At 38.8% G+C, this 23,855-nt stretch overlaps 2 protein-coding genes across 2 annotated transcripts; one reads left to right on the top strand and one right to left on the bottom strand.

The window, feature by feature from the left end:
• Window positions 1–1,068: 1,068 nt before the first annotated feature.
• pidd1 (p53-induced death domain protein 1) lies at window positions 1,069–13,026 on the bottom strand. Its single transcript, XM_041796536.1, has 15 exons — window positions 11,959–13,026; window positions 11,011–11,424; window positions 10,730–10,882; window positions 10,558–10,609; window positions 10,253–10,454; window positions 8,551–8,700; window positions 8,297–8,470; window positions 8,054–8,201; window positions 7,826–7,961; window positions 7,592–7,742; window positions 7,373–7,496; window positions 6,346–6,461; window positions 4,422–4,529; window positions 3,945–4,141; window positions 1,069–1,986 (listed from the first exon to the last, which is right to left on the bottom strand). Exons 1-15 carry the CDS (start codon window positions 12,620–12,622, stop codon window positions 1,752–1,754), a joined length of 3,024 nt encoding a protein of 1,007 aa, XP_041652470.1. The 5' UTR covers window positions 12,623–13,026; the 3' UTR covers window positions 1,069–1,751.
• A 1,977-nt stretch (window positions 13,027–15,003) lies between these two features.
• pnpla2 (patatin-like phospholipase domain containing 2) lies at window positions 15,004–23,748 on the top strand. The gene is made up of 9 exons (XM_041795533.1): window positions 15,004–15,517; window positions 16,068–16,300; window positions 17,209–17,274; window positions 18,132–18,341; window positions 18,455–18,515; window positions 18,894–19,091; window positions 21,559–21,691; window positions 21,892–22,014; window positions 22,415–23,748. The coding sequence occupies exons 1-9, from the start codon at window positions 15,331–15,333 to the stop codon at window positions 22,692–22,694; spliced, it is 1,491 nt and encodes a 496-aa protein (XP_041651467.1). The 5' UTR covers window positions 15,004–15,330; the 3' UTR covers window positions 22,695–23,748.
• Window positions 23,749–23,855: the final 107 nt, after the last annotated feature.

Raw genomic sequence — 23,855 nt, 5'->3', positions numbered from 1 at the left:
TATGTTGCAATTATTTCATTACGTCTCCCTTTTAGTTGTTTCAATTCCTTCTACTTTTTTCTCTGGTACCCTGACATTTGAGCACATCATGGCTTAGTTGTGAAGTCTGACTTTACTTTTCAAATGGTTTAATCAATGTGCCCATCACACTGTTAACATTACAAAACAGATAAAAAGGTTATTCTGTTTTAAGAAAAGCGTTTACATAAAAAAATTGTAGATCAGAATAAACAAATTAAAAAATGTTGCTTTGATAAGACTGGTTATTATTCAGGTTAAATATTTAAATACATTTACCACAGCTTAACTTTACTGTGGACCATGACTTTCTTGACCTCCATGTTCCCCCATTTGGCTTGGCATGAAAAAGCTCTCCCTTATATCCCCCTTTATGGGGCAGTATTGCTTGGATTATCCAAAAAAGCAACTGGACTCCTCAGGAAAGTTTAGTTGCCCCTTTGGATCGAGCTTTGACTAACCATGACTTGTATGGATGAGAGGCTGAGGTCAAGTCCTGCTACTTTGTTCTTGTGTTTGCTTTAGTACGTTAGCACTTTGTAAACCATTAAAAGTGCAATAGAAAGAATATTTTAGTTATTATATTTTCAGCTGTTTACCTAAAGACAATCTTCATGATATTTCAAATGGTATTGCTAAATGATGTTTCAAAATTTAAAGTCTAGCATAAGAAAAAAAGGAGCTGATCATTTGTTTCTAGAAAGTGGATGAGCAAATATTTGGCATGTTTGTGGAAATTTACTGAAATAAATGATCTATTCACACAAAATCTTCATGTCTTGGCCAGGACACTTGTAAATGAGACTCCTAATCTCAATGAGGTTTTCCTGGTTAAATAAATCTAAATAATAAATTAATAAAAATTTGGCACTCTTTTTTTTCATTCACAATTCTATTTAAAATTCTGACAAATATTTTCAATTAATTAAAAAGTTATCTCAGAAATACTGACTCAGTGATCATCAGTTTACTTGTAGAAAGTAGATGGTAGAAACATTTGTTTGACATCTGTACATGTAATTTACTGAAATGATCAATTCATTGTTAAAAAAGGGGAAAACATTTTATTCAGACATGTAGTGCAAACATTTGGCTTTAAGTTACAATTCTATTGCTAAATCTGACAATATTTTAAAGTTATCTCAGTATTTTGATTCAGTATTTATTGTCTTATCATTTGATTATTTTTATTAACTGGAGAAGCATTTGTTGACTTTTTGCTTGTGATTTACAGAAATAATCAATCCATTGTTAAAAAAGGTTGGCAATTATTTCAGGCATGTTATTCCAAAACTATGTTTTTTGTTCCAATTTTTTTTTTATCAAAATAGTGGATAATGTTTTGAGGCATATAAAAAGTTATCTTAACATTTTAACATAGTATTTATTATTATGACGTAATTATTTACTTTTTTAAAATTTACTGTTCATCAAATCTTTGCTCTCTCTTTTTTGGTTTACCTAAATCTTCACAGTATTGTCCTGCATACTATGAGAGCTTTAAAAAAGGGGTGGAAAAAAATCCAAAGGTCCTCTACGTGCAGTTTACTCATATCCACAATCCTCTGTATGTCAAAGATGCTGCTGTTGTTTCTGCCATGATGTAGAAAAGGTGAGGTTTTGTATTCAAGGACAGTTGTTTGGACAGCAGAGATCAACATGATGGGGAGCATGTTGTAAACAAACAGGTCACTCAACTGTAAGTCAGCCATCTGCACCCAGCGTGAGTTTATCTACTGCTGTGTTTCACCAAGCGAGGAGCTTTCTGCTTCCAGCCCCACTCTCCTTAGTGACTCGGAGTACTTTCTCTTTCCAATGCTAACAATGTCCTCAATCTCCTCTGCCAGGTCCCTCCTGCCGCTCTCTATCATTGCCTCCACCAGTCTCGACACGGCCCCTGGTCCTGCAGCCCCCTGACCCCGCGCCCAGAGGAACAGCATGTCCAGCACCAAAGCTCCCAGGTTGTCTCTGTGAGGAAAACAGAACATACAAGAGAAAATAAACAAAAGGATTCAAAGGAAGCAGGATAGCGAAGCACCTCAGCTCTGTTGATGTGATGTTATGATGATCATGTTATTGCATACAGTTTATCACATATTGTTTACTGTTTGTTGGGTATTGTGATAAAAAAAAATAATGTCTCTTTTAAAGCTTTTCTGAGGAGTTTTCAGCCAGCTATGAAACAAACTGAACTTTACAATCACTCTTCTGTATTAACTGCAGAAGCAAATAAGACATCAGCAATAGTGAATAATAGCTGCAGAAAGAGACTTTATTTTTTTCCCCACTAAAGGTTCACAGTGTATGATTTGATGTACTGTTAAAAACAGCAGGATATTTTTTTCTATCAGAAAGCACTCCTTAAAACAGGACAAAGGCAGCAAAGAAAAAGTGTGCTGTTTTGTTCACAGGGGGCACAAAAGTCCAAGAAAAAGTTTCTCACAGGAGATTTCATTTATTTTTGGCAAAATTGCAAAAATGGGATTGCCAAGTCTACAGAAAGACCAACACTACAAAAAAACTAAACTGGGGTAAAAGGCTGAAGTTTGCTGCTCCCTTTACTTGGAAAGAACCAAAAAAAAGACCTAAAACTTGATGAACTGGTCTCATTGGGTATAGAAGAGGATTAGGGCCAGAGGTGAAGAAAAAAAAATGCTGCACACTTGAATATTAAAGTCGAAATATCGAAGAAAAAGTTGAAATTTCGAGAATGAAGTTGAAATACAATATTAAGGGAAAAGTTGAAATTTTGAGAATAAAGTCAAAGCTTATTACTAAAACAAGCAGGGGATCTAAGACACAGTGTTTATGAGCTAAAAGATAAAGAATCTCATTGCTGTTAAATCACACATGTTCACTGATGCAAGGTGTTGTGTAGAGACAGCCACAATTTGCTGTTATAGTCTACACAATGAAGTAAGAAAACTAAAAACAGAAGGGAGCCCTGGGGGATGCAACAGGTGAGGAGGGCACATGATAAAAAAGATTTAACTGTGAAAGGTCTATCAGAGAGATAAGAAATAAGCAGTTCAACACTATATTGCTGATTCCAACCATGATTCCAAATGATTAATGGGGATCTAATGGTCAACTGAGCAGAGCCTGACACCTGATACCATATTGATTTTGTCAAATCCCCTTAGAGAGAGGTGATATACATATCTAATTTTCTTAAAGAAATGGATCTTACATCACAGCATGATTACTCTCACACAAAATAATGTTCCTACCTACTGCACCTTGATGAGCTTACACAAAGAACTGCACAAACACAGCCTGTCCAGGTGGAGCATTTCAGTTATGCTCTACAAAAAGAGAAAATAATCTGAAGACTTCCATCAACATTTATTTATCTTTATTTAGACTCGAAAATCATTGAGGGCAAGCCCTCATTTAAAATGACGTGAATTTTTTCTCTCACACAGGCATCCTTCTACACAGCAAGTATGTTTGATTTTACATAATGCATTTCTCCTCCACCTCCAGGATGCGTCATGGGAAATTTTTGTGAGCGTGAGGAGTAGGGGGAGGGACAGATGAGCATCAGTCTGTATGTAATCTCCTGCAGTGTCCCAGATGGCTTAGTGATGGCTGACAGTGCAGATTAAAACAATCAAATTCTCTACCATTTCCCTCCTTTAGTCACGTTACAACTCACTCTGTCTTGTTCCCTCAGGGGGTTTAGCAGTGCTAAAACACAGCATTGCTCAGGCTGAGGTGCTTCAACAGAGAATGGACCTTTATATGTAAATCTCTCTCACTAGTTTACAAATTATAGCCTATTTTTAGATATGGAACAGGTCGGAGGGAAGCTTCATTCAAATTAAACCAAAAATGTTAGTAGTATAACAAATACACGAGCACAGATTTTATTTTTATTTCACTAAAGGATCTTTCACTAGCCTGACACTGATTGTCATCCCTACCTGTACTTGTACTGGATCCGGTCAAGTTCCTGGTAGCTTAGGCCAAGATTGATGCCAATAACACGCCAGTCATGACCAATCTGAAGAGAGATGGACAGCAGGTTGGCTTCTGTCAGGTATCCACTCTCAGGGTCACCGAGGTTCAGAGCAGGATACTGGAGCTCTTCCATGATGAAATTGTTTTCTGAGTTCAGAGCCTGAGGCAAAAAGAGAAGAAACTGCATTGTGAGCGGGGCTTCTCTCAGGTTAAACATGACTACAGCTTAAATGCTTAACGTTTAGTCAGATGAAAAAGTATCTACCTTAGGTACTAGATAATGAAGGGAGGGATCTGTTCATAATTAGTCATATTTTTCTCCAATGTTTAAGACAAATTAAGATGAGTTTACCTGAGTTGTCTTAAGAAAATGGAAAAATACAGAATAAATGCTGTTGCATGAAATAAGGGAAAAAATAGGATCAATCAGTCCAACTAACCGGAAGTCTTAGTGGTAAAGTTGCAAGCCACTGACTGTCTTGTCCTTTCCTTTTTCTCGCCACTTCCTCAGGCAAATCATTGGGAATCTCTCCTCTGTAAAAAGACACCTGAAACAAAAGTAAAAAATATTTTCAATGTATAAACACACCGACTTTAGAGACTGATTCCTGGGCAGAAATAAAAGCAAGTTTAACAGGAATTGAGCTAGGTGGCAATGTTGATCAGTTACACATAACAGCTCAAAAAGTCATGCATGCAAAAAGCAATATAGTAAACACTATTAAATGACCACTATGATACAATGTTTTAAGCTCCTGTGAGGAGTTCTGAGCTTGTAATGAGCCAGACAAATTATTATTGACTTCCCTTTATTGCCTACAATATCAAACAAGCCCAACAGGACTAAGGGCCAATCCCATTTCTCCCCTTTAGCCCTTACCCTTGGTTTTGCATGTTCATGCCAGGTGAAGGAGTGTCCCAACACTACTGAATTGTGGACTAGGGCTAAGGGCCAAGGGCAACATAGCCCTTGAAATGAAGATTTTTCAGAACCATACTTGAAACCAAGGGGTAAGCTGAATTTCCCACCATGCACTTGTGAAATGGCACAATGTAAATATTTTCAGCATTTGTAAATGATTATAGAAAATACAACAGTTATGTTTTCTCATATAATCAATCTTTAGCTACTGGGGATGGGAGTTTATTGTATTTTCAGTATGTACACATGTAAACCAGGGCTATTGACTGTATAAATGTATGAAGAAGATCAACACAGAGATCCACAGTATGAACAAGATGGTCAAAGCTTTATTGTCACCTCCAATAATGCAGCTGTTTATCAGCAATGTGTGATGAGGAACAGCAATTAAGTGGGGTCTCATTTCTTAAAGGAAGGTTTTCACCCCTACCCCTTACCACTCTGTTTCAAGGGGCAAGGGGAAGGGGTAGACTCAGGAGAAGGGCTAAGGGGTAGACTGGCCTAAGACTGGTTAACACTTTAATAATTTAATCCTATATTAGCCTCTGTTTTCCTATTAACTCCCTGGTCCTCCTGTAGTCTCTGTCATTTAAGAAGAAACATCCTTGAAATTTCAATTTTTTATTTCATTGAAACAGGCTAAGGTCCAGGGGTTTTTGGTCACATTTAATGTCTTTAAAGCATTAATTTTCCACAAGAACAAGGCCTCATAAAGTCTTTAAGCACTAGTTTTGAGCCCTGTACTTGTTTACATTAAGGCAAAAAAAACACACAAAGTTAACTATTGGCAGTTCCTATCTTCATTAAAGTCATGGTTAAATTAAAAAAAAAACATGTCTAGATTGCAAAACCCAGGTAGCTCTAATGGTATTGCCATCACCGTTTAAGCTGAGACATCATTATAACAGTCCAGGTTGAACTTAGACCCAGACCATCAAGTACCAGTAACTCTCATGTTCCTCCCGTAAATTTATCGTCAATCTTTAACTACTACTGTCTGGGAAAAATGAACAAAAAATCCTAAAACCACCACTATGTATTTCATGTCTGTGTGATTTTGATGGCTTGGAAAAAGAATATATTATGTGACTCAAACTCTACTGTGCAGTATCCTTGCCTTTGGGTATAGAGTTTTAGATTTATCCTGCTGTCCTCTGTTAAAGACCAAATCCAGTCTTTCTCCAAAGGTTGAAATTATTTCCAGAAAAATACTTCAAAGTAAAGAGAACAGTAAACATTTTATCCCCTTCTTCCCTCCTGTCTGACTGGTGCTTTTGAGCAGAAAGAACTTCTCTCCATGTAACTACTGTATGTTTTTATTATTATATAGAAGCAAATAAGTCTTCATGCAGCTAAGTAATGTGATAATGAAACAGAAAACCCACCAGAAATCCCTCTTCCCAGTTCTTTCAGTGTTATGTATGATAAATCATGTGCCTTACTTGTCCTCTCACTGGGCCCTTCTGACCCTGAGCAGCACAGATGTAAACTTCCTTTAAATTCTTCAGGCTGGAGTAAAAGACAAAACAAAGTCTTCCACCCATACAGTCTGGTCTCTCTGAAGAAGAGGAACAAAAACACAGAAAACACATTTTCAAAAAAAAAAAAAAAACATGACACTGAGGCTGCTAAAAAGTAGATTTTTCAGTGGATGTATCATATCAGCATATATCAGATATGGGTTTCATCAGTTAAGTGGAAGTTCAACCATAATCTACTTGGGAGTTTTCACTCCGCCAACATTTAGGATGTTGCACCAACTGAATTACAATGTATGATTAAGTTAAAAGTTAAATCTTAAAGCTGCCTCTGAGCAGGCGTACAGTCCTCCTCAAATTCAGTTGTCACAATGATGGTGATTGAAAGCTTTAGAAGTTGGAGGATGAGGAGGAGCAGAGAGTTTTAGTGGCTGTTTGATGTCTAAAGTGTGCTTTCCACTGTAGATTATATCCTTCAGAAATGTATGAGGACTTTCTTAGGACTCAAACTGTTTTCCATGAGCGAAAAAAAAAATTTGCCACCCAAAATAAAGTACTGTTAAATTTCCTCATGTTTTTGACGACTCAGTGTCACGGTTATATTACACTAGCTCTAGGTTTAGGATGCATTTATCATGTATCACAATGCTTTGGCATATCTTCTACTGTTTGATGATCAAACACAGTTAACAGGACTTATTTCAGCTGTCAGTGCATTAAAAATGCTTTTCACTGATTGGTGAATTGTAGTGAATTGCCTATCTGTGACACTATTTTGGTGGTTTGGATGTTACGCTCTACTAGCTGAGATGAATCTTAAATCTCCATGGTGCAATCAAATAAATTATGTAACTTAAGTTAGGTCCAAACTGGTTTCAACATAGGGTTTAGTGTGGATTTTACACCACAGCTTCAGTCAGAATTTCCACATAGATGGTGCAACAGGCTACAGATCTTGAAAGAAAAGGGAGCCTCAAAGAGGACTTGAGACCTGAGCTGATATCTAAGCCCCTCTCAAAGCCGGCAAAGAACTGCTCTCCTTCCAGGAGGTCACAAACGTCTGAAGGCTGAGGTCCATCATACTGCTCAGATAAAGACAGCACTCTGTCGTCCACCTTGGCAGAAAACATCACAATCACTCTTTCACTGAATGGTATTTGAACAGATACAATATAATAACACTTATTAAACTGCACACAACATAACAAACCTTGTTAGCAGGTAAACACTGTAGCATAACTTGTGAAGGATCAGTCTTTCTCTGAAGAACAAGGAACTGGACTTTAAACTGCTTTAGTCTCTGATAGACCTTCCTGACCACCCCACTGACACAGCGCTGAGTTGTGTACCAAAGCCAGTACCTGTGACAGGGTATACCAAGCTGTATTAATACATTAAAAACAGGAAACAAAGGCACAGTATGAGAATAATCATAAAAACTTACCAGGAAAAATGGGTGATGTAGAAAATAGCATATAAATGGGTGATGTAGAGAGACACCTGAGATGTGATATCAGTCCAGGTTTGTGCAGAGGGGTCTCCGTGTAACAGATGCAAATGGGACATATCGACTGTATGGCCTGCAGGGAAAAAATGGGAAAAAAAGACGAAACTGATGATATACTCAGTTATAAAAACATATTAAAAGGTATAGATCAAGGATGAATTAGACCTGTGACTCCTGATGGAAGAGGGATCTGAACTTTGATAGGCAGCAGGAATTGAATGCTGGGAGTTTGGGAGAGGCAGAGAAGAGGGCTAGCACTGGCCTGAGGATCACCACATAGTGCCTGCACCTCTGACACAGACACCTGCAGCACCTACGAACACAAAATGACATAAACTCAAGCTTTATAATCCGCTGATACCATGATGACAAACTTATTCATACTTATTTCATACACTGTAGAGTCACCTGTAATGTAATAGTGCGGGTCTGCACGGTGGATTCTGGAGGGAAGTGCAGCTTTATTCCAGGATCAGAGCTGCTCACAAGCAGAGCTCCGGCTGGTGTAAGGGAGCAACTGTCCTTTACTGGACGGGACACCGCCATGAACCAGGAGAACTGGCTCACTGTGCAACAGGCCAGCTGAACAGACACAGAAAAGAAAACAGAATCAAAACTGGACCATAATCATTAGTTTCACTGTTGTAGGTATTATACTTTACCCTGGCTGGACGTCCACCGGGATGGCTACTGTGGCTCTCGCTTCCTCTCCGTAGAGCTGTGGTCAGAGTGCTCCAAGACTGTCCGTCAAACCTCCGCATCACCACCTCTCTTTTTTTAGGCCGATGATACGGCACACACACCTCTACAGGCTGTCAAGATTCAAACATGAAGTGCAGGTTATAGTCACAAGATATAACAAAGATAACAAGTCTAAGTTTCAGTATATTTTCACAATATTCTTCACTAGAGAAGCAAATTGCATAACTCACAATATGATATGATAAATGATGTTTTAGAACCCATAGATGTATCTTATAAACTGCAAGACAATCATATTAACCAATCATTTATACAATGTGATATACAGGGTTGGAATTGTAACAGTTTCTCTGAGCTGTTTGGAATGTTCTTTTATCTTCATGGTGTAATGGTAGCCAGGAATACTGATTAACCAGTGATAGGACAGTTGTGTTTATACTACAATCACTTGAAACATATTAACTGCACTCAGGCGATCCCCATTTCACTAACTGTGAGACTACGTGCACCAATGGATGGACCTCTTTTGAATTAGGTCAGTCACTTTGAATGGGATGAATATTTACGCGAACGCTTATTTTCCCTTACACATTTTCGTTTAATTGACATTACTTTGCAGAAATATGTTTTCTTTTGTCAAAAAAGTTCAAATTACCTTGACCATCATTGATTTATAACATCAATAAAAGGGTAAAAATATCCAAGGGGGTGAACACTTTTTATAGGCACTGGAGTTGATGTGACAGAAAACTAGACATACAGAATCATCATTCAAACCTTCACTTTGCAAGACTGAAAGCCTAAAGAAATTCCATCCCTTTGCAGCTTTTACAAACGGTGTAATAGGCTTCACGAAGCAAAATTGTTGTTGTAAACTAGGGCTGGACAATTAATTGACATCGTAGAAGTTGAAGTATTTCTTTAACTTGAAATTTGTCAAAATACCAGTTTGATATATTAATTTTTTGAAGCAGTGCAGATTTTATGCACATTATGCAATCATTCAAGTGTCAACACAGCAGTCCATTTAAATGACATACTTCTCACTAATCCCTGCTTGCATTATTGCTGATGCACCATCCTAATGCTGCTGGCAAAGCTTCACCTCCTCCACCCCAGCCTCCTCCTTTATAGCTTACAGCTGGTTCATATTCAGATTCATGCAACTATGGATGCAATAATTTCCCAGTTTTCATTACACATTTCCATAAATGGATCTGTACCTATGGGGGTCTCTTGCACTCCCCTGTAAAGTCAAAGCATGCTGCTAGAAAGCAGATTCTTCTCTGCCAAGTTTAACTGCATATCCATTTAGCAATAAAATGGTTAAATGTATGATAAGTGTTCCTGACTGAGTGTAGGTTAAATTTAGAATGATTTACTGCTTGAATTTGTTGAAAAATATATAACATGAGCAACATAAGTATAATTGCATATGAAATTGCAATCGCAATACTAGGGAAAAAAAATCACAATTAGATTATTTGTTCAGCCCTATTGTAAACCAGGCTATTAATGCATTTTTATTGCTGTAATGCTAGACATTTTAAAATGGGCATGTATGAGGATTCGTTTGAAGAGAGAATTAAACTTCATGTTGAAAATAGTAAGTACCCCAATGAAAGAAATGGTAAATAGAGTCCCACCAATTTTATTTAATACCTTTAGAAAGCTTATCCCATGAGGGCGGAGTTCCAGTGGACGACTCAGTAGGATGTCATGCTCCTCCAGCTGCACCCATTTCTTTTCTGGACGCTTCTCCAGCCATTCCAGTCTTCTGGTCGTCACCAGGCAACCCGGGGGGAACAGCAGCTCAGCCCCCCCTGGGAGAAACACATGACACCCAGCAGACGAAACACAGAAACTAAGGAGCAAACGGAGCATGATGGCTTTAATATCAATCAAGTCTAAAGGAGATAATGATTTGTTTTTCAGATTATATTTAGATGCTGAGACAGACACTGTACCTGTGCTGATTAAATCCAAGGTGCAACTCAGGAATTTCTGTCTCTGCTTTGTCTAGCAAAAAAGGTGCAGCAGAAAAGAGTAAATGTGCTGACAGAAAAGGTAGACACCAGAAACACAGTCATAATGATCGAAGCCCTAATTAATTAGAAACCTCTTTTTCTCTATGCTCACCAGGTGCAGGAGGGAGAGGAGGAGGTGTAGGGGGTCGTCCCAAAGGATTGTCACGCACGTCTATTTTCAGCAGAGGCAGTTTGTTCACACAGTGTGGGATTATGCGGAGGTCATTGCTGTAGATGACAAGCTCCCTGAGAGAGAAGAGAGTGCCTGGAGAACAAAACCAAAAAGAAAAAAACGGCAGCATTTGTGAATTTAACTCTTACAAAACGAGAGAACTCCAGTCCATCACTGTAATGGCCTTTTGCTGATGCATCCACGCTCTCTTACATCCTTACCCATGCTCTCTGGTAGCTGCTTCAGCTTGTTGTGAGACAATTCAAGCTTATTCAACTCCTCCATAGAACCAACCTCATCCGGTAAATTCTGAAGGAGGTTATGTGAAACATCAAGGGTCTGGAGGGCTTTCAGTTGACCGATACTTGGAGGAAGAGAGACCAGCTCATTCCCCAGGAGGGAGAGGTAAGTGAGGGAGGACAACTGGCCTACATTAGGAGGCAAAGCTGTAAGGTGGTTGTGACAGAGGAGTAAAGAGGACAACACAGGCAAACTGAGAAGGCAGGAGGGCATGGAGGAGAGTTGGTTAAAGGAGAGATCCAGGTGCACCAAATGACAAAGGGAGGAGACTGATGAAGGCAGAGTGGTGAGGAGGCCGGGCAAAGGATCACCTTGTGGGTCATGAAAGCAGTGTCCTAAAAAAAGAAAGAATAGAATAAGAATAGAACTAATTTTATTCTATTTTCAGGAAGGAAATAATACAACGAATAAGAAAGTAACATCTGTACTGATGGCAATATAACAGAGAATCTTATGGCTTTCTCGCCATAATAATGGATGAGAAACATTCTTAGAAAAAACACATAAATTTTGTGACCAAAAAGTGCCCAAGTCCATTTGAATTATCAGAAAAATCAGCCCATTTATTAACAGATCTTTTGTAACTGATATAATATTTTGTATTGTGAAAATACAATTGACTATCCAAGTGATATTAGATGTTGTATAATCCTCTATTTCTTCTGCTACTCTTTCCTTCTTTCTTTTTTTACCACCAAACGCATTATTTGCTACCAAATCCCAGTTTGGTGAGGTTTATTTCTAAGCCCTCCTAAAATAAATAATTAAAAGAATAGAAAAAAGATAGAACCTGAGGTCAGTAAAGCTCATAAGCCATCAATGCTAACAGTCAACTTAATATTAAATAATGTTAGACATCGGAATAGTACCCCGAATGGCCAGCGATCGCAGCTCTGTTAGATGAGACAGCACATCCAGTGCGCCATCCAGCCCATGTTTATCCTCGGAGCCCAGCCTCAGGTACTTGATTCCCCTCACCTGCTCTGGTACAGACCCCCAAAGCTGTGGCAGTGCAGCCGCTCCTCCCTGGTACACATCCAGGGTCAGCCTTGTATCAGTCAGCACATCTGTGAGCTCCACAGAAGGAGGCAAAGGTGGAGTCAGACACAAGATGGGTGAAGAGGAAGATGGGGATGAGGGAAAATTGGAGCTATGGAGAAAATGTGTGGAGTAAGAGGAGGAGGAGAGGCTGGAGATGGAGCGACCACAGGTGTCCATGAAGCTAGGGGGAGACTCAGAAGGAGCATCCCTCTCTGGCTCAATGACTCCTGCTTGACTTTCAGACATCACACCGCTTGATATCGTCGGTCCAGCCTCCCTCTCTGATTTCTGCTCATCTTGATACAACAGCCCTCTCCAGAGCTCAGGGGCCGAAAGGTCCATACGAGGGTCTTGTTCTCCAACTTTTGATGTCGCTCCTGATGTGTCATATAAGGATTTCACTTCCATTTCTGCAGCTTTAGACCCGACAGTCTCGTTAATCCAGCCGGCTGCCTGCTCTCCATCTTCTTCATCAGGTGTTGACCTATCCATTGAAGCCGCTGCGTACAGCACCAGACAGCTAGCTAGAACTTCCCAGCCAATCAAGCACTGGACCGCGGCTTTCCTCCAGCATCATGAGTCTGTGTATTAGCCCACATGTAAATTTCAAACAGTCCATTTTAAAAAGTCAGGCGGGGAAAAAGGGCTGCCATGAAAGACTAACGCCTTTAAAATTAAGCCATTAGCTAGCCAGTGTATAGTTGCAGCCTCTGTTCACCATAATGTTATCAAAAATTGCCCACGCAATAGTCTGTTCCTATGCTAATAACCGTAACGGCTCGTTTTTCAATGTAGACAACTAGTTAGCATTTTAACGTTGCCTACTTTTACTAAATAATACTTAAAGTCACTTCTTAGGTCGACCTTTCTCCTCTTTCTCCTGCCTCACTTCCTCATGTTCGTCAATGTTTTGAAAGAAAGCGTTCGCGTCACAGTAATTCGTTCGTTTTCTTTCACATCTCCTCGCGATGGAAAACGGGCGGAGTTTGGTTCTTTGTATCAATTGAAAATACAGTTAGCCCCGCCTTCCCGGTTGTTAATGTACCTCAAACCAAGCGCTCTTAATAGAGCACCGCCAAACTTTCAACTCAGGGCGGGACAGATGTGTCAACGTGTTCAGTGCCTGTCAGAGCCAGCTAAGCCACCAGATAGCGCTGTTTAGTCACTTACCCGCATGTTAGCCTGCGTGTTTTATGTGTTGTTTCCCCTCCTTTTTGACAGTACACTTAAATGGTTATCAACAGAAACAGAGGAAAAAAATATTTTTCATCCTTATAAAATTCCTTATAAATAAACTTTAATGTTTAATGTCACAGTGCATTTGAAGCCCATCATGCACTGCATGTTTGTAGGGAATTATCTCTCTCTTCTTGGCTACATTGATCAATTATTAACCGTGAGCTACAGGAAAATATAAGAGGGTATGCTGCTTAATCTTAAGTAAAGCGTCTGTCACAACAAAAGGACTTACTGTGACTGTGACCTCTACCCTCTTTGACATGTGAGGGCAGGCCTGCCCACAGAATTTGCTGGACCTCTGCAAAACCCAGTGCATGGCCCCTCCCCAGTTGTGATTTATTGATGATATTTGTGTATTTGTGTGTTAAATTGAATAGAATTGGTCCTGGCTATCTTCATTATGAAACTGAAAAGTATGTCCAGCTATTTTTAGGTTCTGATGTTCAAATTATTTATTCATGTCACTTTAAACACCTTTCCATCAGAAAGACATTTCCCCATGGTACCCACTTTAGTCATTTTAGACCGATTTGACAATTTTTTCCTGTTTTTCTCTTATTTTAAGCCATATTTTCAGCTTTTACTCATTTTTTCCATCTTTAAACAGTTTTTTAATTTTTTTTGCTGCTTTTAATCGGTATTTGCAATTTTTAAACCAGATTCACTACCTTTGACACCCATTTGCCCCTTTTAACCAATTTCTGCTGATGTGAACCAATTTTTGCCACTTTTTAACCACTTTTCACCATTCTCTGCCCATTTTCCTGCCTTTTTGAACCATATATGTAACTTTTGACCATTTTTACCTCTTTTAACCTGCTTTTGCCATTTTTAACCCATTGTTGCCACTCTTTAGTCAATTATCAGCGCTATTTCACCCATTTTTGCCATTTTGAACCCATTCTGCCAAAGTGTGCCTTTTTTTCGCAATTATTTAATAATTTTTTTCCCTCAAGTTGTTTCAGTTCTACATTATTCTCTTAGCTATGAAGCCTGTCATTACTTTCCAAAGCTCTCCCCTTTATCTCCCCCTAATGGGCAGCCTTGTGTGGGGGGCAACAGACTGTATATCAACATAGCTTAATTCTTAATCTTGGGGAAATAAACCATATTTTTTATTTATAAATGTAACAAAAATAAAGAAAATTAGCTGCTACATATAAATATCGGATCGTTGTATCCATAAACACATAAGTGCTATCCACACACTTGGGGCATGTTCGTAACTGTCCCAAACCAATATTATTATTATTATTATTATTATTATTATTATTATCTTTATGATTGGTCAGTGTAAAACGTCTCTCAGATAGCTGGAAATCAATTAACATTCTTCCTAAAGATACCCAATCCTGTGAAATTACTGTTATAAGTTTGCTGGATAACAGAAAACGTGAAATCAAAAGGTGAAGTTGACCAAAGAAAACACAGAACTATGGGGAGGATATTTGACAGCTGTCAAAGCGCCTTAAACTTATTTCAGCAGTCTGAAATATGATTGGCTAGTGTGTCATCGCTTCCAACTGTGATTGGTAGTTTTTATTTCTTTTGTCGATTATGATTGGCTGTTAGCTTCACATCCGCCTACTAGGAGCCTACACGCCAACCGAGCATGGAAAATAACAACAAGTCCCCGTGTTCACTCCGTAGTTGTTGAAATATCTGAGGGCAGTGTTTATTGAGTTCGGTAACGAGGATTAACTTAAATGTCAGAGAATTTAATTCAGTTTAATTATTGACGGTTAAGCGACGTGTTCCTCATCATAATCAGTAACTTTTACTATAAGTAAGAAACCTTGAAAAAGAACTTTTAAAGTTTCGCTATTCAACAGAAAGCATGTGAAGTAAAATTATCACAATATGCTCGGTGTTTAGCCTGGTAAGGAGTCTTAAAGCTCTTTAGTAGCTGCTTGTTTTATCGACCTTTACCCCTGTTTACACGGCTGTGGACGGTCACCGGTATGTTTCCTTTGGACTCTCCGTGGAACATCTCGTTTGCAGGATGTGGCTTTCTCGGTATTTACCACGTCGGTGTAGCCAGCTGTCTGGTGGAGCAGGCTCCCTTTCTAGTGCAAAATGCCCGACACATCTATGGGGCTTCCGCCGGAGCCATCACTGCTACTGCCCTGGTCACCGGAGTATGTCTTGGTTGGTATATTTCTTACTGTTTAAACCATTTTTTAAGTTATGAGGAAATCGTTTGCCACTCAATCCGTGTTAAAGTATAAGTACAGTGGCAGCCATGTTTATTTTTAAAGATCTCAGTGTGACTTTGCCTGACATTCAGTTTAAGTGTTTAAAGGTCCTGTGGTGAAATTTTAACTGGTTATGGAACAGGCTGAATTCAACAGTTATGCCTCTTTGTGAGATTAAAAAGCAAATAAGGTTATTAGTTTATGGATTAACTGTTTTCTATAGTGATTTTTTTAATGTCTAAAACCACTGTCAGGGGGTAGGTGCCAGGCAAAGTAATGAGCAGAACCATGGCAAAAGCGGTTGTTTTTATCAGTTTCACAGCATGAGTTTTGATGAATGATTAATTGTGTGTTAAAGGCATGATATAGACCTATTTTTTGGAAAAGCTTACCTTTTCGAATAAATGGTTTGTTTAAAGTATATTTGAATCAACAGCTTTATTCATCCCACATCCTTGCTCTGCCTAGTCATTTGCAGTTCCATTGTCCCCCTGTTTTCACAGGTGAAGCTGGTGCAAGCATTATTGATGTTGCCAAAGACGCAAGGAAGCGTTTCCTGGGACCCATGCATCCTTCATTTAACCTGGTCAAGATAGTGCGTCACATGTTGCGGCGCTTTCTGCCAGCTGATTGTCACAACCAGGCCAGTGGGCGGTTAGGAATTTCTCTAACCCGAGTGACAGATGGAGAAAATGTTGTGGTGTCTCATTTCAGCAACAAGGAGGAGCTGGTGCAGGTGGGTGTTCAGTGATCAGAATACAGCCATCAGGATGCAGGTGTTGTATTATCACTGTTCTGATATTGTATCTATACTGTGGGAACATTTTAATTAATTATTTTGTGTAATATGTATTTGATTGCAAATTATACAGCCTAAAATAAGCTGAATGATCAGTTTAGTCAATAATTAAAAATAGAAGGTATTCTTAAATATAAAGATTTAATTTAATGTTTTATTTTTTCATGTTTGATGTTGTTGCGTGGTCAAACAACTAAGTCGCAGATACATAATTGACAAAATAATAAATGATAATCAATTAGCAGTGTTATTTTGTTTTACCTAGCTACAATAATGTACTACAAAATTGTTCTTTAAAGCTCATGTGAAGGTCTTTTGGGTTTGTGTTGATTTGATGGCCCCCTGTGATCCAGGTGGGACTTCTTATTCCTTTGCATATTTTGTCCGCTATGTGTAAGTAGTAAGTCTCAATCTGCTTTTTTAAAGGCAAATTGCATGACTCATCAAGAATTTTGCTGTCTAAACCCCCAAACTGTCTGTATCTGCACCATACTTGACTCCCTTTAGCAGACATCTACCCCTGTCAGCAATTTCAGGGTTTAATAATTACTTTAATAAATAATTAGTCTTGATGCTGTTGGGCTTGCTTGCTTTTATAGTTCAAAGAATAAATTTCAGTCTGTTTCACAACTAGCTAAAAACTCCTCAGAGGTGCTCTAACACTGTATCAAGAAAACTCCAGCTTTCAAGTTAGGATTTGATGTTGTAATAACTACTAACATATGCATTTACATTGCTATAATATACATCACAGTATGATTAATATAATATCTCTATTCATATTTGATTTGGTTATTTTATACACCAATAATCCTTTAAATGTGTCTAATGTTTTTGTTAAGTAGGCCTGTGTCTGCAGTGCTTACATCCCTGTGTACTGTGGCCTCATTCCTCCCACACTACATGGAGTGGTGAGTAAACTAAATATTGTTCAGCCTGTGTGTACCAGCTTTTGCTGTGGATGTTCTGAAATTAATGTCACAGCCTCTATAGATGTTATTAAAAAGCTGTAAAGGAGGCACTGCTGTTAGATAGTTGTAACAAATGACCATGCTTTGCTTTAACAGTGCTCTGTATTTCCTCTTCTTATGTTTTGTTGTTGCTACTTTTGGCACAATTTTCTCCCAATTGCCGCCCATCAGAGCCCTCCCTTCCTCAAGAATGTGTTTGTTCTGAACGGCACGTGTGTGGAAACAGTAATTATATCATTCCCCAGGAGTTGGTATTTGTCAGAGATTTAACACGAAGAGGGAAAGCACAACTTCTATTTATACATCTGTTAACTTTTTTGTCAGACATGTTCGCAGCAAAAACAATTTCTGGGAAATTTTTGCACAACACCCCGTGATCCCACCTCTTTGGCTTTTGTAATGGGTTTTAAAAGTGTGTGCATGTGTCTGTGTGTGTGTGTGTGGCCTGTGAACAGACTGTGAGAGTGGCAGAGCCTGATGTGACCATGTTGGCACAGGCTTTAAGGTTGTTCTGTCCCCTCTGTCTCTCCATGGCTCAGATTCAAAAATCTGCTTTCACGTTTATCTGTTGACACACTCAGCGTGCCTACCAGCCCTTTAAGTTCACCAGCTTCAAGAAAAACAAAAATTTATCAAACCACAGGATATGATGTCACAGTGGCATATGCAGAGTAATGCTTGCTTTAGAGTTGAATATCCCTCAATGCCCTTGGAGGATTCACAATGAGTGATTTGTTTCCTGTTTTTCCCGATGCTGATACTCATCTCTTTTTTTTATTTTTATTTTTTGAATGCAGCGATATGTAGACGGAGGAATCTCAGACAACCTGCCGCAGTATGAGCTGAAAAATACCATCACCGTGTCTCCGTTTGCCGGAGAGAGTGACATCTGCCCCCGAGACTCATCCACCAACATGCACGAGCTACGATTCACCAACACCAGCATCAAATTCACCCTCCCCAACCTCTACAGAGTCTCCAAGGCACTTTTCCCTCCAGACCCAATGGTGAGAAAACCTCCACAAACACATAACAGTGCAAATAAGTTGTTTCTGATGCACTGGAGTGAACCCAGTCGATTTCTTAGAGAGACATATGCTTGTTTTTGTTTTGGATGCAGGTTATGAAGGCCATGTGTAAGCAGGGATATAAAGATGCTCTGCACTTTTTAAAGAGGAATGGTAAGAAACAGAGGCTTTCTTTGTTTTTACAGCCTTCTCTAAAACCAGTCATGCTCCGTTTTAAAAGAATTAGGTCAGTTTTAGCAAGCCTAATTGATCTCTTTCCGTCCTCGCTGGAATAAATTTGTAGGCACCGACAGTTTTTTTTCCCTAATACGCTGTCAGAACTTGTGACCACATCACATAATCAATAAAGCTGTTTTTACTGATCATCGGACTTTGTTTGTTTGTTTTAGGTCTATTTATGAGAGCAAAAACAGCACACTAATCAAATGTTTGATTATTGTAAACTAGATGAACTTTTTAACTACCAAGCATTTTTCTCACCATTGATTAAAGATAAGAGAAAAATGCTGTTATATTTGCTGCTGTTTTCAGGATTGCTTCAGTTCAGTGGGCCATATAGAGACAGACCCCTGCTGACTCATGGCAAAGAAAACAAGGATTGTGATGATGACTATGGAGGTAGTGAAAAGGAGGAAAAGCCATATTTGGAAGAGGCAACAGTGATGGTCATCTCTAGTTCATCAATAGAGGACAATATCATGGAACACTTTCCTCATACCCTGCACAAAGGTAACGTATGACTTTGGCAAAGTAGTGCAAAAATGAGAAGTAATTATGGCCTTATAGGCAAGGTAAATTTATTTATAGAACAACATTACAGTGGTAATTTTGTTAACAAAACTATGGCTAAAAATGTTCGCCAACTGACTTGTTTCCATGAGGAGGACTAGACTAAGACGAGCTAAAAAAAATGATCATTGCCGATAAGGACTCTGGTGAAAAGTATGTTTTGCTTTTGTCAAGGGGACCAAACAAAACCAAAAAGTTAATGCAGAACATTCAGTAACCATATTTCTCTGCTATGTATAGATAAGTTACCTGCATTAATATGGGTGTTTTACTTTTATACTAATTTAATATTTTGGCTGATTAAATTAGATTTAAAAGATAAAAAAATCGCGACCTAAAGTAAAGACTAAACTGTAAGGCCCTTTTTTTTTTTTTTTTTTTTTTTTTTCTTTTTTTTAACAAAACTGGACTAGAATGTTAGTGATGTACTTCAGCATTTTGGGTGGTCAAAGCTCGTAAAAAAGTCAGCAGGTTGTTTGAACTCCAGTCTCAAGTGTCTCCACACGTATTTGAATACAAACACCGAAGGAGCTAACCCTAATTAAATATCTTGAAAAAAGTTTGTTTTTCCCCCTGTGATTTAAGTCAAGAAGTGAACTTCCTATATTCTCAGTTAAATATTTCATTACTTTTTTGTTTTGATCTTGATGGCTTACAGCTCTCGAAAATCAAAAATACACTATCTCAGAATATAACAAAACATCAGTCGAACAGTATTTATAATACAGAAATGTTGACCTGGAAAATTATGCTCATTTATGCACTCGCTAATTAGTTGGAACTCTTTTTGCACAAATTACTGCATCTATCTGACATAGCATGGAGCCAATCAGTCTGTGGCACTGCTGGAGTGTTATATAGCCCAGGTTGCACTGAATGCAGCCTTCAGCTCGTCTGTATTGTTGAGGCTGGTGTCTCTCATCTTCCTCTTGGCATTTCCCCAGAGATTCTCTATGTGGTTCAGTTCAGGCCAGTTGGCTGGTCCATGAAGCACAGTAACACCATGGTCTGTAAACCAGTTTCTGGTAGTTCTGGCTTCACCGTGTTGGCAGATGCCAGGAAACTAGAACCTCCATAAAGCTTCTTAGCAGATCAATGCATGAAGGTCTCTTTTTTCCCTGGTAGACAGTGTTGACTCTGGACTTGATAAAGCACAGTGAAGCAACACTAGCAGATGACATGACACCTCAAACCATCACTGCCTGTGGAAACTGAAAACACTGGACTTTTGGATTCTGTGCCTTTAAGATCTTCCTCCAGACCCTGGGACTGTGATTTTCAAATGAAATGCTAAATTCAGTTCAATCTGAAAACAGGACTTTTTAACAACTGAGCATCAGTCCAGTTCTTTCTTCTTAGCCCAGGTGAGATGCTTTTGACATCTGCAGTTCAGGAGTGGCTTCAAACTAAGAGCATAACACTTGTGTGGTGTCTCTTGATCCACCGACTCTAGTCTCAGTCCACTCTTTGTGAAGCTCTCTTAAGTTCTTGAATCTGCTTTGTTCAACAATCCTCTGAAGGCTGAGCTCATCCCTGTTGATTTTGCTCCTTTTCTTGAGGTTTTTAACATTTGGCCCTCCTGTCCCGCTGGGAATTTGGATAAGTGGCTGCCAAAAGTACAAATGCCTTTTTCTATAATGCTTTTCCAGTATTTTAACATTTTTTAATTGCTGAATTTTTCTTTTGCTGTGAATAGTAATAGTATTTTTTGTTGGTAATACTCCAATTTTCAAACAATATATTGACCAAATGCATAGTTTTAGAGTACACCAGGATCATTCTTTATATGTGGAGCTCTTCCTAATAAGAACTAATAACATGGTAATCCCAAAAATATGAAAGTCATCTGCTCCATTTGCCCCTCAGCATCTCCACCACTACCCTGATGGAGTTTCTGCATGGGTACAACACAAAAATTTCCCAACATAACCTACGCTGTATTTGACCTTGTTGAGATCCACTGTAGCTGGTATATTTTCTCCATTCCTCCACAGAAATCAGTACATTTGCACCTCTTTCCCGCTTCATCTTTATGCATCTGTGCTCTCTCGCTTGGATTGTTAGATACCACTATCTAGGAATAAATTTTGTTGCCTGTTTGGGTGTGAAGCAATAGAAGGAGCCCTAATTCTGCCTTTTAAAATGGCCAGTTCTAATGAATTAAGTCCAATTTTGATTCATTTTCAGAAGTGAAGTATTTTTCTTTTCAAACTTGGATTGAAAGAAAGCCTAACTTCTGTTTCTCAGTGAGAGAGAAGTGCTTTCTTTTCTTACAATACAGACCATTGAGCTCTCAAAATGGAACATTTATTTAGACTTTTTAAGTTTTAACTGTGCTACATTAAGACAGTTTGTTTTGTGAATAGTTTCAGATGATTATCCTGATTCTCTTTGCCTCCCTCTGCAGCTTTAGTAGAAGCCTGCATGGAGAGGAGGAGCCTGGTGCAGTCGCTTAGCAACATGCTTCCTGTCAGGATGGCCTCAATCTTGATGCTCCCCTACACCCTCCCTCTGGAGTCCGCCATGTCCTTGACTCTGAGGTACTCTAGGACTTAATTACATCTGGTCCAGATTCCCTTCTTATTAGATATGCACTCATGCAAGTACTTCATTACATCCCATCTGCATGTCTGTGATTCCTAAATTAAAGTTGTAGCTCAGTAAAATTATGTTCTGAATGCTATTTTAAGACAATTTAACACTTAAAGCGAGCACTGATGGAAGTGTGTGCCATGTGTAGACTCCTCGAGTGGCTGCCAGATGTGCCAGAAGACATTGGGTGGATAAGAGAACAGATATTAAAAATACTACAGCACCTTCTTCGTCAGACTTCTAAAAGCATTTCTCAGCATGTGTCTGCCAGGTAGGAGACTGTGACATATAACATATGACATGTAACATATAATTTATAGTTAAAGGTGAACATTTTAATACATATATTGTGTTTATACTTGACATTTTAACATCCAACCATGCCAGAATAAATGATATTTCCGGGCTTGTTACTGTCCTCAGTATGTGAACATGGCTGGATTTTAACATTGTGTAACGTTTGACAAAGCATGTTGTGACCACTTGATGGCAGCAGAGATGAGATGTGAACATAAACCTAAAACGTCCAGCTTATTTGAAGACAGTCCAGCACACAGTGAGGAAAGTTAGCATTCATGTTGAGTCATGTTTCTGAGCATCCATTGACACTCATTATGTACTCTCATGTGAAGTAGTTTTCTCATTTTTCATGTTGCCTATGTGAACTCCAGGTTTTCCTGGCAGCTTGAACTGCACCACTACCAGTCCCTCCAGTCCCAGATCAGCTCCACCAGCCTGTTTCCCAGCTCTTCAGTCCTCGATGTCCTCATGCGTCTCGATCACTACAAGAGGCAGCTGCTGTCTGGAGTTTTGTGTATCAACATGGACCTGCAGGGCTCCTTCAGTGCTGGAAAGATGTCTACAGAGACGGTCCCCCCATCCATCCTCTCCCAAGAAGGCCTCTCCCTGCATGGAGGTTATCTCAGCATTTCACCTGCTGCTGACTCTTGAGGCATCATCAGCAGCTCCTGAGGGCTTTCACAGGTCTCTTAGTCAACTTGTTCAGACATGATTATTCTACATCCAGGAATATTTGAAAGGAATTAAATCAGATCTTCTGTTTACACCATAACATTTAGATATTTTAATCTAATTAGCTCTTTTAATGGCTGCAGAAAGCCAACAAATTACCAGACAGGCCTACAGTGTGTTTCTTTTTAGTTTTTCTTCTGCTGATGCCTGACACTGAAATAATTCTTCAGCTACTGTATAATTATGCAGGCCTGCAGACATAGTGATTCTGCTTTTGAACTTTGCATATTTGCCCAAGCCGTTGTGTACAAACTTGATTTATGAGATGAAGGCTAGAAAAATGCACACTTTAAGTAGCATGGTTACAACAGTGTTTATGTTTCAAGTGGAATGCAATCAGACTGGTAGTTAGACAGTGAGTTACTGCTGCTCCGGGTTATGAGACCCAAGTTACTCCTGACACACAGGCAGAGACAGGCCGGATGTTTCTAACAAAATGATTCACGTATATGCCTCTTATTGGTGCCTATGTCGTATTAAAATGCACAGTCTTTATGTCTGTATGTTAGTATGAGTGTTAGTGTCTTGTGCCTTATCAGTTATTTTGTAAACAATACAGAAAAGGTTTTACTCTGAATTCCCAACCATAGAAACATGTTTTCTGGTTTTTAAATCAATCTTTATGGATGTTAAAAATCTTTTAGAACATTTCCTTTTAAATGCACATTAAATTTATTTTTACATCCTTAATTTGAATGGATGATTTAATGCATCAAAAGAAATATCACTATGATTAAATAATGAAAAGAAACTTTGTGTGTAATATTGCACTTTCTGATTTGTTGAAACTTTTATGGCTTCAAATCACCTACCTGTTCCAATACCTGTCTATCATTGTATTCTAAGAACTGTATGTATGTAATTGAGCCTAAACTAGTGCCTACTATTTTTGCCTTGTGAATTGAACATGTTGTCAAAATGTTGCAGGGAATATTATTTATGTGATCATTAATTAAACTGGTATTGTTTATCATTAAGTGGATCTAACAGGAGTCCTTTCTTGTTGCTGTGAGTACTCTCAGTTCAGATCAGTTGACCAATAGGTATTTTCACATTACTTAAAAACACCAAAAGTCACGA

The sequence above is a fragment of the Cheilinus undulatus genome, linkage group 9, assembly GCF_018320785.1.
Source record: "Cheilinus undulatus linkage group 9, ASM1832078v1, whole genome shotgun sequence".
Lineage (NCBI taxonomy): Eukaryota > Metazoa > Chordata > Actinopteri > Labriformes > Labridae > Cheilinus > Cheilinus undulatus.
Note: the sequence above shows the minus strand (reverse complement) of the source record. Positions and strands in the feature narration are given on the sequence as shown.